We start from the raw sequence: 18,220 nt of genomic DNA on the forward strand, positions 1-18,220 counted from the left end.
AAAGGAACAATATTCCATGTGTCATAATTAAGAACAATGTTTGCTAACATTTTAAAAAAATACCCTTTACCAGGGTAAAGATGAATGCTTTTCTGTTCCTATAGTTTTCTAATCATGAATGGATAATGAATTTCATCAAATGCCTTTCCCTCATCTAATGAGATCTATGTATGCTTTTTTCTTTTATTCTGTGAATTGAGCACGTCAATATGTAAGCGAGTCTCCAGCTGCCACCATCTGAAATTCTCCTCCTGAAGACTGTCCTGGAAGCTGCAGAAAACTGTTCTCTGTCCTCATAAGGCAGGCTTGAAGTGCCTGGGTATCAACCTCCAACTTTCTTTTTTTCCCTCCCAGGGCCAGCACCCTCAACCGATGACTGACAGGAGCTGGTATTTATATATTTTCCAGATTCTCCTTCGGCTGGGGATAACCCTGAGGGGTGTGTTTCATGCTGTCTGAAACCTCTGTGGGAGTAAACTCAGTTGCATGCAGTGGTAGCGAGTTTGATAACACATTCTGCCTAAATTTTTTTAATCCTATTTCGTCCTCTTCTGCTGGTGGTTCCTGAAACTACTAAATAAATTGATTCGATTCATATTCTTATCTTGTGTCTGCTTCTGGGGGAAATCCAATCTAAGACTGTTGAGCATTTTACTGTTGGTTTTTCCAACTTTGCATTCCTGGAATAAACCATGTTTATTTCAAGTGATATATTGTATATTGCTGGGTTTGTTCTGCCATTATTCTATGGATGATTTTTGCTCCTACATCCATGAGTTAGATTAACCTGTAATGGCCTTTTCTCTCACAGTCATGGTCAGACCCTCTAGCAAGATAATGCTTGCCTTATAAAATGTATTGGAGAGCATTCCTTGTCTTCCTATTGACTGCAATAGTTGGTGAAAGACTGGAATTATTACTTCCTTGAATGTTTAAAGATATGTTTGGAGCCATCCACGGCTTCGCATATTTTATAAAGTTTTTCCATCCTGTTGAGTGTGTATATAAATACATAAAGGCCTCTAAGGTGCTGCTTCTTCCTGATCTCCAGATCTCATCAATAGGACATCGTAGGGGATGGTCAGGCTGACTAAATTATGGCTCAGATCTGGAAAATCAATGCAACTTGGAGGCAAAATTATAATGTAAAAGTACTTCCATCCCTTCCAGGTAAACAAATAGAAAACAACAAAAAACAAGTCAGACACCTTTTTCTAAAATTCTAACTGCAGTAAGGTAGAAAATTACCAATTATAGACTACAGGACAGGAGCCAGGAACTCTGCTAATTTGCTCCAGTAAGTAGCCTACATGAGGACCAGCAGCAACCACTGTGCTCAGCATGGAAGCAAGTCTGTGATGGTCCAGAGTGAGGACTCCGCTGCCCTGGGTACTACCAAAGAAAGAGGGAGATCCACGTTTCCTCCATGGACAAGACACTGCTTTTTACTGACTATTTTGGTAAAGAGGAGAAATTCCCGGCCCTTTCATAAAATTACAGCCTTTACAGGACAGAGAACCAATGCAGATTTTCTTCCATCTTTAAGATATACCTTTCAACTGTATGTTTAGAAGCTGCAGAAATATTACATGTGGGTATAGTGGTCTCCTAGGGCTTAAGGGGGTCTAAGTACTTGCCCCCTAAATCTTTGACTAAGGCACCCTAGTGACCCCAAGATATAGTATTAGTTCTGAGCCACTGTCTGGTCACACGGCGAGGTGTGAGTATTTTTTTTTCTCTAATAGTCTCCAAAAGGCCTCTCTCTGTGGGAGGCTGAGAGTAATACTCCCAGTACACACAGGACATATTATCGTTGGGGCCAATGCGCTCTTCAGTGATGGTGCTCTAGGCTTATAAACTCTGCTGGTGGGTTTGGATCAGGGGGTGTGACTTTATTGTGGTGGCCCATAACTCTGCTTTCAAGAACTGAAGAACCATTCTTATGAGGTTATACAAATCAAGCGTGTCTTCAAGAAGGTTGTCCTTCTCTTTCCTCCCTAGTAGCCCCTTGGGCCACGTACCATTCAAAGTTGGTCAGACTAGTGATTACCCAGAACTTCATCAAAGTCTGCTCACTCTCTGGGTACTGGGGATAGCACAGGTGGACTCACGGGCTGGCATGCTATTCTCCAGTTCATTCTTCAAGCTTTGAAGAAGGAAGTGTCTTCTGGAAGACCCCATGAGTTGTCACTAGGGGTTGGGGATAACTCAAAATAGGAAGGAGTTCAGAGGATGATAAGCCAGAAAAGAAAGAAAGAAACCCGAAACAACAGGAAAGACCACAGACATGGAAAGCAGCCCCATCGCCTCCCAATGCCAACAAGAGTCACAACCACTTATAGCAGGGGGCAAATAATGCATTTTTTCTTCTTTGAATCATTTCTGACTTCCTGGCTTTTTTTTTTTTTTTTTTTTTTTTTTGAGACGGAGTCTCGCTCTGTCGCCCAGGCTGGAGTGCAGTGGCGCGATCTCGGCTCACTGCAAGCTCCGCCTCCCGGGTTCACGCCATTCTGCTGCCTCAGCCTCCCGAGTAGCTGGGACTACAGGCGCCCACAACCGCGCCCGGCTAATTTTCTGTATTTTTAGTAGAGACGGGGTTTCACCGTGGTCTCGATCTCCTGACCTTGTGATCCGCCGGCCTCGGCCTCCCAAAGTGCTGGGATTACAGGCGTGAGCCACCGCGCCCGGCCCCTGGCTTTTAATAACATAATAAGAGTGTAAAACTAAAGTTATCATTTTCTATGATATATTCTCACTTAATTATGTTTGCTATTGGTATTCTATTTTGGAATAAATACATCTGTGATTTTTATTTCAAATTGTAGGTTGCAAAACCAATTTAATGTTTTGTGTCAAGCATGAACAAAAAAAGAGACAGGACAAAATAGAAAATATTATAATGCACTGCATATACAAAATAAGGGTATTATTTTGTGAAACTTTTGTTTCTTTTCACATACAGTGAGATACAATAAAATACTGACCCATTCTTTAGATTTAACACAATCTGGTGGACAGTTTATATTATGCCTATTTATTTTCAACCTCACCTTTGATTCCTATCTTAGCTGGAGCATAAAGCCGACATAGATTTCAAGACGAGTAAATACGTGCTATTCTCCTCTGAGCTTTAACTACCTCAAAATGGTCTGTTTATTTCTTTAACAATGAAAACATAGCTAAGTATGCAATGATTTTATCACAATATTTCTCCCTGACAAGACTGTAATGCATTGTCCTCTAGGGTTTGTATTGTGGGGTCTAAGATCTAGTTTTTTTGAATATCTGATAACGTGTGTGTGTGTGTGTGCGCGCACACGTGTGTGTGTGGTGTACATGTTGTAGCTTCTTTCCTTTCTTTACCTTTTTAATTACACTGCTTTCTCAGCACCTGTCTAGGAGTCAGTCTCTTCTTTCTGTCCACCTACCCTTTCAATTTATATACTCATGCTTTTATTTTGAATTGCATTTGTAGTTATTACAACGAGTTCAGTGCCACGTCCACTCAAAGTGGTCCCAATCTTTCGCTCTTTGCTTTGGCTCCTCAAAGTGATCAACTGTAAAGCAGAGGTACTGATTGCCTTCAAGCTTCGGGTTATAGGACCTTTGGCTGGGAGCTGATGGCCCCACATAACTGATCTTCTGGTTTTGTAATGAGAGAACATGGAAGAATCTCTCTGGAAGGAAACTGAACACTTTAATAGTTCTGCCTATCTTTCTTTGCCAGATCAATTGTAAATCAGCATAGAATGTCTCTAGTAATTCGAGAGACATTGTAACTCTAGAAAGTTAGTCTCTACTGCCTCCTGTATCCCTGCCATGTCAATACAAAGGGGCAGCCTGGCTGGAAGACTCAGTGCTGTGCCCCAAGCAGTTTTGCTAACAAGTTAGTTAAGCACCAGAAGAGGTCAGGCTGGGGAGAGAGCCTGTGTCCTGATTTTGCAAGTCATTCATGTTGGAATTTCCACACACTCCTGCTCTGTCCTGTGCTCTCCCCTTGGCGTGGTCTTGTCTAAGGCGCCCTTGCCTGATGATCTTGCCTCTCGCCACTCTCCCCACACTTAATGCTCTTGTCCTCTTTCTCGTCCTTGAGCAAGCCTAGATGGACTTCGCCTCTGGGGTTTTCCACAAGTCCTTCCCTTTCCCTGTAAGGCTCTGCTCCCAGATATCTTGCCCGGCTTCCTATCATTCAGATTTGCATAAATATCACCTCCTCGGAGCAGCCTCCTCTGACCTCCCTGAGATACAGGGTCACACCCCTGTATATCATCCTATTGGGTTTTCTTCTTAGAATGTATCAGTATCTTACATGTTCTTGCTTTTGAATGTTTACTATCTCTCCCTAGATCTAGGGAAGAGCCTTATCAATTTCATTGCTGAAACCCTGAAGTCTTCACACTTCCTGAAACACTGAGTGCTCCCATAATTAGTGAGCAGTTCTGAAAATAAAATTACTTGGGCCTAATGTTTGAAATTATGTGCACACATATTTTTTTAGCTTCATAGTCTTAACTCCAAAATATAATCATCAGAGTTTTATGTGTTATCTCAGACAGGTTGCATTGACCTCCTGCAATAATTTTTTCTTATACAAACTAAGTTATGTTTACTATTTTCACTTTAAAAAAATATAGGATAAATAACAGAACCATTTATTTGAATGGCATCTACGTATCCATTGCAAAATTACATTACTATTCCTGAAAATTCAGCCAACATCATCCTGTATCATTAGTCTATGCTGTTAACAATTGCAATAATTTTTTTTCTGAACTTAAAAATGTGTTTTTTTGTCCCCCCTGCACACACCCACACATATGTGTGCCTTAGCATATCTTCCTAAATTATATTCAAGAACTTTAAGGCAAACCAGTTCAAAATGATAATTATCAGGTTTTCTTAGATGCTCAAAATCATCTAAACATTCTTCTTTTAGGCCAGCAAATCATAATCAAATCACTCAGAATCAATGAATTGATTGGCCATATGAAGGACCATCTCCATAAAACAAATATGCAAAAATATACATGGAATTTCAGTGGGTTCACGAACTCCACTAAGCTTATTTACTAACCCCGTCTAGCGGCTTTTGCTTTAAATAATTTTTATCTTATTTTATTATTTTATCCTCATCTGTTTTCATTTGCATTATTTTATTGCAAGCAATTTATAAGTCTTTAAGAAAGAACAAAAGCATTCAACTTAAATTCAAGTAAGCAATTTTAGTATTTTAGGATTCTCTCTTATGATAAACATTACATAATCTTGGAAACAAGGTTGAGAATGTCTGCTAACTTATTTTTAAATCTTTATTCATGTTCATAGTTATGGTTATTTACAAAGTTATACTTGCAGAGACAAACTATAAGGTTAAAAATCTCTGAAAGATCTCCTTAATTTGTTTTAGTTTCTGTTCCAGTTCTTAAGGTTCCATATTAACTTCTTGAGTTTGAAGCAAATAGTGCACCATGTTCTTTCTCAAAGTGGCCAGTGAGTTGGACTCTTGGTGGCACAGTGACAGATAAATCTTCATTCTTTTGGACACCGATACAATGAGCCAGTGGCTCATTCCAAACTAGCATATGTATTTGATTATGAGCATGGCAAACATTGCTGATACAGGTACAAGTCTTTGTTGCTTTAGAAATGACCAATCTCATGACCTAAATTTTGAGTAAAAGTACATTTTTTCCAATTTGACTGAATTTGAAACAGTATACTTATGCTTTAATGTGTGCAATCTTTAAGGCCCAGCTAAACTTAATAGATGGTATTTATCTTACCATTATTTTATGCATTTTTAAGTATTAAACTTTGAAAGAAAATACATTTCTAGATTAATAAAATAGCGCAGTCAAAACCTTTATTAATTTTTCTCATTAAACTGAAATGATAAACCAAATGAATGAGAAAAATGGCAGTAAAAGATTTAGCATGAAATATTATTTCTCAGGTAATGTCAAGAATATTATGAAAATATATACTTGCTTATAACTGAATCAAAGAAAACGAATGCATTTACCTTGGAAAAGCAGAGGTACTGATTGCCTTCAAGCTTCGGGTTATAGGACCTTAGGCTGGGAGCTGATGGCCCCACATATCTGATCTTCTGGTTTTGTAATGAGAGAAAATGGAAGAATCTCTCTGGAAGGAAAACTTAGGTCATTTATCTCTCAAGCTCTATCTATTCCATAATGTATATGGAACACTTTAATATTTCTGCCTATCTTTCTTGCCAGAGTAGAAAACAGGTTCAAAATAAAATAGTCCGAATTATCATAAAGCCAAAAATAAGAATGGAATATTTAAAATTATAACTCACTTAACCAGTGAAAACTGAACACATTAATCTTCTTTAGTCGGGGACCTGCCATCATCTTTTGCATATTGTATTTAGCCAACAACCAAATTTTAATTTTTAATTAGGAGACATTAAAATATAATTAGCAGCAAATAACAGAATGACAAAGGTACAGAAATTCATAAAGGTCAAAGAAAGCAGCATTTTTAGCCATAGCAAGAAATGGTCTAACATGAATTTTGGGAATTATGGTGAGTGCTTCACCTTCCCCACATTCACCTCCAAGGCAAATTTTCTAGAAGCAACATTTCTATTTGACAAGAGTATAATGATAATAATACAGAAATAGCTGTCAAAACCAGAGAGTGTACATTCTTCCGAGTCAAGAGACTCTCAAACCTCAATAAACCTTTATCCCATGTATAAAGGAACATAGCAAATTCCAACTTAGCACAGATATAACAAAATTAATTAATCGATCAGAGACTGATACAATTTTGAATATGCACTTTCCAGAATGAAGCAGAGGACAACAGAGACCATCTGCAGCTGTCAAACCTGTGGAAGTGAAACAATGGATTACAAAATTCACGCAGTGTATGAATTATCAACGAAAAACAAACACTTGGTCAAAAAAAGTTGGTCAGTGGCCCAACACGTAGATATTCTTAAGTATATATTTATATATATAATGATAAAAATTAGCTTGCATGAGGGTCGCAGTACATCTACTTTGAAGTTATAGCACATATACTATAAGCAATTTACAGAATTTGTCAGGTTTGCATATACAGGAATTGCAAAATGAATTAAAATACATTGAAATATAGAGCACTCAAAATGTAGTTCTGTAAACCTCCTAGGATTGACGGAGATTGGCCATAACCAGCACTTGCCACCATTGAATAAGAACTGTAATCAAGAAAAAGAAGAAAAATCCAAGAAAAAAGGGGAAAATAAAAAAAAATTCTTTCTTGTGTTATTCCTTATTTAAAGTAATGTCCTCCTTGTTGACTTGCAGTGTTGATAGTTTTGTTCTTGCCCTAAAAAGGGGGTTTTGTTTGATGATAGCTTCTGGTCTGTAGCGTTTTGATCTCTGTTTGCTTCCTGAAGATACTGGGTCCTTTAGTAGGAAATCAGTGGTATCCATAGTAAATATTCCCTATCCTGATGACATTCAGGCCAACCCTCGAGCAGTCAGTGAGATGATTTTAGTCGCCAAAAGAAAAGGGAAAAAAATAGATCTTGCTATTAGAAAACGTTCTATCGCTTCACACTAATTCTCTTAAAATAAAAGATCAGTGTTTTGCCAAAGAAAATATGATCAACAAAGCATGTCATAGCCTCTTCATTTATGCTTCCGGAAGCAGGCGCTCCTTGTGTAGTGAATTAGAGTACAGTGGGTGCAGGGTGGTGCTTGGAGTTTAGGGTCAACTTTGCTGTCCGCTCCGTAGATTTTACAGGCGATTTGCTCTTTGCTTTAAGAAGAGAAAGTGATATTGGAAAAAAGTCAGCACTTTAGATTAAAGCAAAGCACCCTTCACAAAGCCACAAACAAGAAGCAGGACAGAAAGTCCATGGCTTGTAGCTATCCTCGCACCTGCGGAAGAAGTTATAAGATATTCGCTCATCTTGAAGATTTCCAACGCTCCTTATTAGGCTGTTTTAAACACATACATATATATATTTAATTAGCTCGCCAGCTTGGCTCTGGTGCTCATGAATGTCTTGGCATGCACTGCAAACAACAACACATACAAAGGATTTCAGTCCCAGGAAGTTGGTGTTGTTTGTTTTGTCTGTTTTCAAACAATGCCATCCCATGGCTGGGAACACTGAGAGGGGCAAATCCAGATACTTTTCCCTCAAGTAATTCCTTGAGGATCATTCCCTAAAGTCATCTGGTTCTTCCTATACTGGTACCTAAAAACACATCCCTTTTTTTTCCTACTGCATAAGCATAAATCCACAGGGCATATGACACAACCTGAGAACAGCAGGTTCCTCAACGAGGGGGGAACTTGTTCTAGGGTGGGTGCATTTGGGCATTTACTTTTAGAGTGAGATTTTTTTTTTTTTTAAATCTTCAAAATCTTGGAGAAAGTTAGTGCTATCAAGAATTGGAAACTCCTGAAAGAGCTCCAAGACTATCTCAGGGAAGAAATTGTAGTTTTGCATTTTTTTTCATATATTTTATTCAATAAGCTTCTAGCTACATATTGAATACCTTTATTAGTAAAGAACAAAAATGTGATGAGGATCAAAGCATTACCTTCTTTCATCTTTAACTGGACAAAGATTAAATGTGTTTGAAGGGGGTAAGCGTGGGGAAATGCAATCTTTTGAATACTTCATCTAAATCATGTTTGGGTCCACATTGACAATGATAAAAATTGTGGCAGAACCCCTTTTTCTCTAAAAGTCACTGTATGTAGAATAAATATTTGGGGCTTCCAAAGTAGCCATTTAGTAAACTCACATTACTGTATTTCTGCTAGGTTACTTTAGTGTTGTCATTGAGTTGCCTTACTGGTAGGAGGGCTATATATTTACCAGTATACAGTATCTCCTCACAGAAACCCAGTGACTGGACGAAGACCCAGAGGTTAGTAGTGGGGCTCTGCAGAATGGTCCTCTATTCAAGTTGGGTGACAAATTTCAAAAAATGCAACAGTGATAGCTCAGTTCACATGCAGTTCTAAGTACAGAGATTTTGCAAGGAAAATGTACACAATCTATGTAGAACCAATAACATCAGAGCTTTCCAAAATTAAACACGTATTCTCATTATCTTTTGAAGAGAAACTCTTTGACAGGGATTCATTTAATGAAAAAAAAAGACAGAAAAATAAATTATTAAATGCTTCCCCAAATAGGCAATGGTCCCTGATTTCACACAAAGTATGTCTGGTATTGAATACAAGTTTTAGAATGCTGAAAGCAAATACAACTTGGTAAAATAATTCGCTATTTAAAATGTATTTTGTGAAATAATGATTTTCTTTTCAACATGGGCATTGCAGATTGGCTCGAATTTGTTGAAACTGCACCATAACTTATGTCGTCCCTTTTCTTAATTAATCAACCCTTCACAGGACATGCCCGATCCCATTAGCCCAGTGAGATATTATGGAAACAGCTGCTTCATTTTGACCCACCATTTCCTATCATACTATATCCAGCATGTGCAAGTTAAAGCATAATTTATATGAGTATTATAACTAAAAGGAAACCCAATGATGCAGTGTAAAGAATATTTTGAGCCTACTAAAATTTTGAACTTCCATCAGATATGTAATAAACTATTGAAGCATGGTGCTTTTGTTTTCAGATTGTAATCATTCAACCACTCTAGGTGCATGCATTTACTAGCATATTTTTAATTAAATACAATTCATTTTCACCAGGAAAATTACAAAGATTTTTTCCTATATAGTGAATTCTAAAGCAAATGTGTATTGTCATCAAATTACTGTGTTTCTCTCCTTTCTGTTTTTTATGTCTTGAATGAAAAGATATGTACTTCTTTATCTTTGTAGGCCCAAAGACTTTTAGAAGTGACATCTGAGAATCTAAAATGCTATAATTTGTCCTGTGTAATTTTAACAAATAATCATCATAGTCATTTTCATTCAGATTTATACTAATTACATAATGCCATTACTTCTTATCAAACATGTTATGGTTTATTGTATGGAAATATTAACTTTTATGTAACAAGTAAACTTCGGCCACTCTGTGCTCATTTTACAGATAGAAATGCTTTACTTTTGTGAAATACTCAGAGCCAGGGTTGCCGTCAGGACCCCTGAGTTCTGATTTCCTCTGCTGCCACTCACTTTTGAGATCTTAAATGAGATACTATTTCCCCATGTTTCCTAAAGTGAGCATAATAACTGTGTAGAATTGTCTTATTCTCGTCATATTAGTATGCCAGGTATTGTGTTGTGATAGGATTGCCTGTTTTGTTTTATTTGATTTCTTTTGTTCTCTGCTGAGGCCAAGCAGGATAATCTGTCATCCCCTTAATACAGTCACACGTTTAAGCAGCTATTGCCCTCAGATAATTGCCTGTCCATTTATCTGTTCCTAGTAGCTAGTTGTAATCTCTCCCTCCTCTGAACTTCAGCAGTATTTTCTTTTGCTAGGTTCTTTACCAGGCCTACATTGTGTGTAATTAATCATATTTGTCTTACCTCACTGATTATGCTATTAGCTCATTAAAAGCAAGGAGTAAAATTTTTTGCAATTTTAAAAATTACTTTCAATGTGTAAAGCAAGGCCTCGAGAGTTTTCAAACTTTACCCCCAACATAAAATGCTCTGTGAAGAAGAAAGGAAGATGCTATTATCTAAATTATGTGAAGAAAATTTACAGGCAGTAGGCTTAGATGAAGATAGGCCTAATAGGACCTAGAGGTTTCTCTTGGACACAGACTGCCGTTTCATAATGTCCTTCGACATCTGTTTAATCATGATGCCTTTCATTTGCTTTGTTTCTACGCTTAAAGATTTTCATAGTGCTCTCGCAAGTGTAATCCCCCGTTTTTGTAAGGCGGAGGAGGTATTTTCTTCATTTTGTAAATGGAAGAGTCTGAGAAGTCTTAGAAGTCTCAGCAGGGCAGAAGCTTGGCTTCCATTTCTCATCCTTCTCTCTTCCTCATGCAAGAGTGGTGTGGGCCTCGCCTCTCCTGAGATGCAGCAGGCAAGCATTTCTCAAGAGAGTGTGACAAATGAAAGCCCGGCCGAGGAGAAACATGGAAAAAGCCTTCCAGGTATTAACTTCACTATGGTTATGATTTCAGAGAATAACAGAAATTCCATATATTTCATTACAAAAAGAAAGGAAAATTAAAAACAATCAAAGCATAGTAGTTGAGACCTTGGTAGCCTCAGCAGTCTGGCGGAAACGGTGTGGGGCTGCCCGCCTCAAGTGGACTGCCTGTTGCCAGCCAGAGAGGGCCACTGCCTGGAGAGGTCAGGGTCTGCTTCTGCGTCACTGCCTGAGTGCCACCAGCTCCTGTTCTCATGCCTCTTGCCCTTCCATGCCCCCCTCATATGTCCGCCAGGTAGAAGTGCTTGGCTGCCTTTCAGCACCTTCCTTTTCAGTTTAGACCTCCGTCTGTGCTACCATTTTTTCCCTGCGTCTGCAGTCACCAGGCTGGGAGACAGTGGGCAGGATGAACAGTGCTGCATCTTTCCGCGTGCCCACACCTTACCCTCCAAAACGGCTGAAACTACTGGGGACCTGCTAGGTGCCAGGCAACATGCAGTAGGCACTGTGTCTCCATCATACTGGTTAATCCTCACAACAACCCTGTGTGGCAAATATGCAGATCAGGAATATGTAACCCAACAATGTGAAATAACTCATCCTAGCAGGGAGTGACGCAAAGACACAGAAATGAAGAAACAGCAGTGTGGTCCATCAGCACAGAGCAGAAATCTGCTGCTTTCTGAAACCCCTTGAGACAAGCGACCTTGCTCCAATACCCCACATTTGTTAAATTGAGATGCGCAGCTATCATTTGAATGTATACTCATCTTTTCAGAGGAAATGCACCACGTGTAACATAGTTCGCATATAACATACTTCATACTTGATATAAAACTTAACTTTTCCCTAACTCTGAACTGATAAATATTGAATATGAAAACATTACCAGCCTCTTGGTTTTTCTATGCATTAATAAAATGTAAAGCCTGTTTATTCTTCATAATGTACCAAATTTCTTATGATATAACAATATTTTTAACTTTTCATAGCATAGACTTTTACAGCTTACAAAGGTTCCTCTGAATTCCTTTAAATATTCATTTAATATCTGGCTCCACTATTATTCTAGCATTCCTTCTTCTTTTCAAAAATCTCTTTTCCAAGCTTTTTATTCAAATTTGGTAGTCTGGGCCCAGGAAAGGTTACATTGATGGATCATAGTACCATCATTAGTTAGTGGCAGGTGGGGGATGAGAACCAGACTTTTGGGCTCTAGGAAAGATCCCAGAAGGGGATGTGGGTATTTAATTCAAAGTGCTGAGTGAAGAAAACTAAATAAACCACTTATTCCATGTACATTTGACCAATTCTCCAAATATCCACTTTCTCTTGGCTTTGAATATTTTCTGATGGATTAATTTCCTATGTAAACACAAGTTTAGCTGGCTTAGATATGGGGTACCATCAGTATTTTTGGGTCATCGTTCTGCAGAGTTAGGCGTGATTCCTGATTGGCTTTTCTCTTCTTTCTCTTCTTGTTTGGGTATCTAATGGAATCAAAAGGAGCAAGGAAAAAGAAAGAAAACATTTTCTACTCCCACCCGCCACCCCACTGTGGCTGCATGGTCTGACTCCAGAATCCTTGTTTTGTAAAAGTGAATATGAGTGAGGCTCATAACCACAAACTTAAAACTAGAAATCCTCCAACAGTAAAAGTAGCAACAGCCAAATACTTTTCTGTCTGTGAAGAAGTCCAGCTTATGAGGAACTGAGTGTCCATTACAGCTCTTCGAGCAGACGGGCCCCTTCAACATATTTCTCATTTATTACAGGTGCCAGCTTCAGAAATGAAAATCGCTGTGTGAGAAAAACTGAGCTAGCTTCTAATGCAATTTTTATTCAGGTTTGAACATACTAAATCACTGTTTAAGGGGAAAGGTCAAATAATAGAATGATTTTATCCCATAATTTTTTGAGAAGAGTATCTTTTTATTAGAATGCTTATGCGTCTGGTGCCAATTTCTTCCAGAAATCTGCTTTTTAAAAGAAATGTGCTTCACTTTGACCTAATACATAAATTGCCTATTTAATGTGCCCCGGCATGCTGGTAGCAGCTGTTTAAATTTCCCTTCTTGCTTTCCTTTAGTCAGCAAATTTACAGCTCTGTTCTAGTTATGAGGGCTCTTACTGTAGCTGAGGGGGAGTGCAGTTGCCCATGAACGCAGGTCTACAGGACAGGGTGCATGGGTGCCACTCCATTCACCAAAGACCGTTCTCTTCTGTTGCTTAGAACCCTCCTCTGCAGCTGTCAGGCCTTTCTACCTCCTGCAGCAACTGAAGAGTGGATGTGTGCAAGCAATGCTGCCTTCTTCTTGCTGGGGACACGGCACATCTGAAAACAGCACATTTTCATGGTAGCACACCCCTACAAGCAAGAACTGATTTTGTGCAGATGGGATGATGGTTATGATAGAAGTTGCCAATAATTTTGAACACTTATGATTTCTTTACCTCTGGCTATGATCCCAGGAGTTAACCATAATCATTTTACTGAATGGGAACTGAAACTGGAGGAGATTATGTAACTTATTGGAGTTTATTCAACTAGTAGGTGGTACAGGTGAGATTCAAATCCGGTTTCTGTTTGACTGTAGAGCTACGATGGTACAAATATTTGCATCATAATTTCATATGGCAATTCCTCATATCTGAAAACTTTATACTTTTCCAATTCTGCCTATTAAAAATATATAGAGATATGAATGGCTTTGGCAAAATGTAAAGGAGAACAATATAAATTGGTGGAAAAACAAACAGAAACCTTTCCAAGAATGAAATTCTAATACTGCATATATTTAATAACTGCTTTAATGCATAAAAAAGAATGATTTATAATTAGCACTACATTTACTGGTATATAGACAAATGTTGCTAAAATGCTTGAAACTATTTAGTCACAGAGTTTAAAAATGCTTCCTGCCTGCTTGCTTTCATTATTCATTAGCATTCTCTTTATTAATCATGTATAGGTAGTTATTAATCCAGGATTTACTTCAAAAATCACAAATTTCATATTAGGAATTCCACATGTGGTTTTGTTGCCCTGATCATGAATGGTGCTAAATTTGACTAAGGGTTTCAGAAAGTGTATTCAAGTTGGGGAACGCAGTAGAGACAAATGGCATCCATGTGCCCTGGCATCCTTTCAGCGATCGTGCACCCAGAACCCTTCCCTGGCTCAGTGAGGACAGCTTGCCCTGAATTAGAAAGCCAACAGAAGTGCATCACAGCTAGTATTGTTGACTACTAACTGAAAAGGGCAGAGAAAAGAATAACTCGTGAGTTGAGGAAACAGGGGTCAGTTTGGCTGAATATCTGAGAAATCGCTCATCAGTTGGTGAAATAAAGAATACCTCTCCTTATCCACGTCCTCTTTGCATGTTGCTATAGACCTCCGCTGCCAATACTGTCAGAGAAAAATCTCTCATCAAAGCAGGAAAAACATCTCATATTTTTAAAGAAATGGCAACTGAGGAACTCAGAGTGAAAAAAATAGAAGAAAAAGAAAGAAGGAAAGACACATAGCTGCAAATATGTGATTTCATTTCCCACATATCTTCTTAGGTAAATTGAAAAATAAAGATATAGCCATGATTTATAAATATAAAAACTAAAGACCGGGAGTGGTGGCTCACGCCTGTAATCCCAGCACTTTGGGAGGCCGAGGCAGGCAGATCACCAGGTCTAGAGATCAAGAACATCCTGGCCAACATGGTGAAACCCCGTCTCTACTAAAAATACAAAAATTAGCTGGGCGCATGCCTGTAGTCCCAGCTACTTGGCTGACACAGAGAATTGTTTGAACCCAGGAGGTGGAGGCTGCAGTGAGCTGAGATCACGCCACTGCACTCCAGCCTGGGTGACAGAGTAAGACTCTGTCTCAAAAACAAAAAACAACAAAAAACTAAAAAACAAATTTTTATGGTTAATTAATGTCTGACTTTGAGGAAGGAATCATTGGAGGACCTAATGTCAATAGGACCTAAAAAAGCATAAATTATATGGCTTCAGAAAACACACCTGTTTTAACACAAGGAAAATGTCTTAAGATTTTACCCATATTTTTTCCAAGTTTGAGCCAGTGGCTTTACCGTTTTCCTTAATCTAGCTATTTCAAGTTTTCTTAATTAGAATGCTTTATTAATTACCTTCATTAGTAGAAGTTATCTTCTTAGCTATCAGCGTTAAGTAATTAGAAATATTTGAAGCAAGATTTTAAAAATTCACATCTCATTTATCAAGATATACAAATAAAAGGACAGAAGTAAGCCATTGCCTGGGATTTGTTCATCAAACTTCCCAGACATCATTTATCATTAAATATCATTTTAAATAAATTAATAGTATCATCATGAATATGTAATGAAGGATAGTCCAAGGGATGTTTTTTAATCTTTTCTGACCACTGCTACATAGGCAGTCTGGGGTTGTTTTCTTAAACATTCACCAAATTACATTAAACTTCAAGTATATTCTTAGCAGTGGTATTATCCTCAGAAGTGTTTTGCACTATACATAAACCAAAACGTAATTTTCTATCCCTAAACATTTAACTCTAAGTACATGCTAAACACAATGCTAAGTGCTGCAATAACACTTAAAGTTCAAGACACAATTCCTATCTTCACAATCCTTATAATATTTTCAGATAGTTTGAAATAGAGTGAGGTTTTAAATTCTAAAGTTTTTTTGTTTTTTTTCTGTTTAGTGATTGTGATTCTATTGCTCAATCCCTAAATGTTAGATTTTTCAAATTAACTATTTACAATGCTAGAAGTTAGAGAATTGCCTTCATAGCATATGAATTTGTTTAATCAGAAAAACTAAAGGTAAAAGGTTATATGCATGGCTGAAGAGCAGGCTCCTCAGGGTGTGTCTGTAACAGAAGCCATCAAAATGAAGCAAGAAAAACACTGATCTCATAACAGAGCCCTTCGCTGCACAGTGCTTGACACCTTTACATTTTAACATTTGAAGTATTTCACTGCATTATTTAACTTCATTAAAATGTTTCTCTGTGAAGATAATAATAAAATTGCTAGACTTAATTTCATCTTTAAAATTTTCTCTACAGCTTCATATTTGTCAGCTTCATGGACTAAGAAACCATAACTCCTAGATTTTACTATTTGCTTTAATTCAAGCACTGTTTAACCTATATCAGGTATGTTTTATACCTATAGGATTCTGAATTCATGCAAAAATGCTCTCTCAGAGTCTGTTTTGAAGCAGTTGCATTAAGTAAAACATAATACTCATTTATAAATCTTCCTGTGTCTGATTTCCCTTGATACTCCCAAAGACAATGGGAGTATCCTCACTTTGATCTCCCTTGGAATTGGGGGCTGTGTGAATCATCTCATTGACAGGAAAAATGATTGCATGATATTTTATTTACTTGTATGTGTTTGATTTATTTAATCAATGTGAATTCATCAAGATCACACCTATTTGCTTAGAAAAACAAGACTAACTTGATGGTCGGATTCTCCACCCAGACTCCAGGAAATAAGATATAATAAAATACAAAGTTCCTAATTTCAATGCATTTTCTGAGTAGACCATTTTCATAACAGTACTTTACGTACATATATGTACATGTGTAGATATTTTTAAGATTTTGTCATGAACTCTATAATTACACACCATTATTTTACTTTGCTTCTCTTTGTTGAAATATTTTATGTGTTTGCTAATTTATTTTCTCTCTCATGAGACAACTGTTTACCATTTTTAATTGGAAAAAATTTAAATTTTCTTTTTCTGCTTATAACAAAGTAATACATTATCATTTTACAAGTGTTATAAACAAGCAAAACAATAAAAAATTAAAAACAATAACATATTGACTGCTGTACATTTTCTTTTTTTCTTTTATTTTTCTGTGCACATGGCTCAGACTGATTTAAAGCTTTGTACGCTACATTTTTTCACCTTAAAGTTTTGTATCCTATATTTTTTCATGTGATGTTATGTACTGAGTCCTTTCTAATGTCTCTAAACATTATTTGAGAACATGATTCTAGAAACTGCTTAATGTTCACTGTATGCTTTAACACATTCACTAGGTAACCTGCCTTTTGGTCATCTGTGTATTTCCAGGTGTATGAAAAACTCCATGATAAGCATTGCACTTCATGACTCACTATGATATCCTTGGAATTTCCTCCTGAAAGTATAATTTCAGGGACATACGGGTTGCATAATCTAAAGCCTCGTGATGACTCTTCCCTGACAAATTTTCCTTCACAAGGGAAGTACTGATTCACCATGCCAATGGCAATGTAGCAGAATGTCTGATTCACTGTAACCTTTATGATGCTTGCTGATTTAGAAAACTTTTGCCAAGATTATATCTGTCAAATTTTTTTTAATGACAAAGGGTTTTGACTGGGACTGCATCAAATCTATAAATACTTCTGAAAAACCTGACATGCTTGCAATTCTGAGATGGGCCATCCAAAAACATAGCATTGTAACTCATTTATTCAAACCTAAACTCTCTCAATGAAGTGTTTTAGTGGTCATCATATTCATACTACTGATTTGCAACCATACTTTTTCAAAAAATGATTATATATTTTACATCTTTTACTTGTTGCTACTATTGAGGATTCAATATTATTCCTAAAATTATTTTCTACTTTGGTATTGGAGTTATGTAGAAGGTTGACCTAAGTTTACACTTTTATCTTAATTTTATTCATATTATATGATCACTTTTAATATCTCTAAGTGACTAGGAGTGGGTTATAAAATCATAGCATCTGTAAACATTGACATTTATTATTTTTCTAAGTATTAGACACAAATATTTCCTTGTTTGATGCTTTACTTTTTAGTTACATATTATTTAGTTAAATAAAATTTTAAAGTTATAGCTAAATATTCACTTGCAAATGATTTTGTAACTTTTAACCTTCAAAGTCACAAGTATCTTATTTTATGCTAATCTTCCTATATTTGATTTTTATTTTCTGCTTAGCTCTTTAACTGGCGTTCATTTGGATATATATTGTAAACTGTGATTATATGTCTCCTTTTGGCATTATTAATTAAATAAATCCTTCATTAATTGTTACATTTTAAAATTCATTAGATATTATTTTGTATAATTTTTGAGCTTTCCAAGTTTGTTTTTAT

General features: G+C 37.0%; 1 protein-coding gene across 3 annotated transcripts in view; it reads right to left on the reverse strand.

Annotated features, from left to right (window-relative positions):
• Nucleotides 1-5,833: 5,833 nt before the first annotated feature.
• The window catches only part of VSTM2A (V-set and transmembrane domain containing 2A), a 28,825-nt gene continuing 16,438 nt past the window's right edge, over nt 5,834-18,220 (reverse strand). For 2 of the 3 annotated variants that reach the window (XM_025379791.1, XM_025379789.1), the window contains one exon: nt 5,834-7,779. In XM_025379791.1, the coding sequence (XP_025235576.1) occupies nt 7,691-7,779 (89 nt within the window). In that variant the 3' untranslated portion in view covers nt 5,834-7,690. Of the gene's footprint in view, nt 7,902-18,220 lie in introns of all 3 variants that reach the window. The other variant, XM_025379792.1, reaches the window with a different exon arrangement.

Source organism: Theropithecus gelada, chromosome 3 (genome assembly GCF_003255815.1).
Source record: "Theropithecus gelada isolate Dixy chromosome 3, Tgel_1.0, whole genome shotgun sequence".
NCBI classification, from domain to species: Eukaryota; Metazoa; Chordata; class Mammalia; order Primates; family Cercopithecidae; genus Theropithecus; species Theropithecus gelada.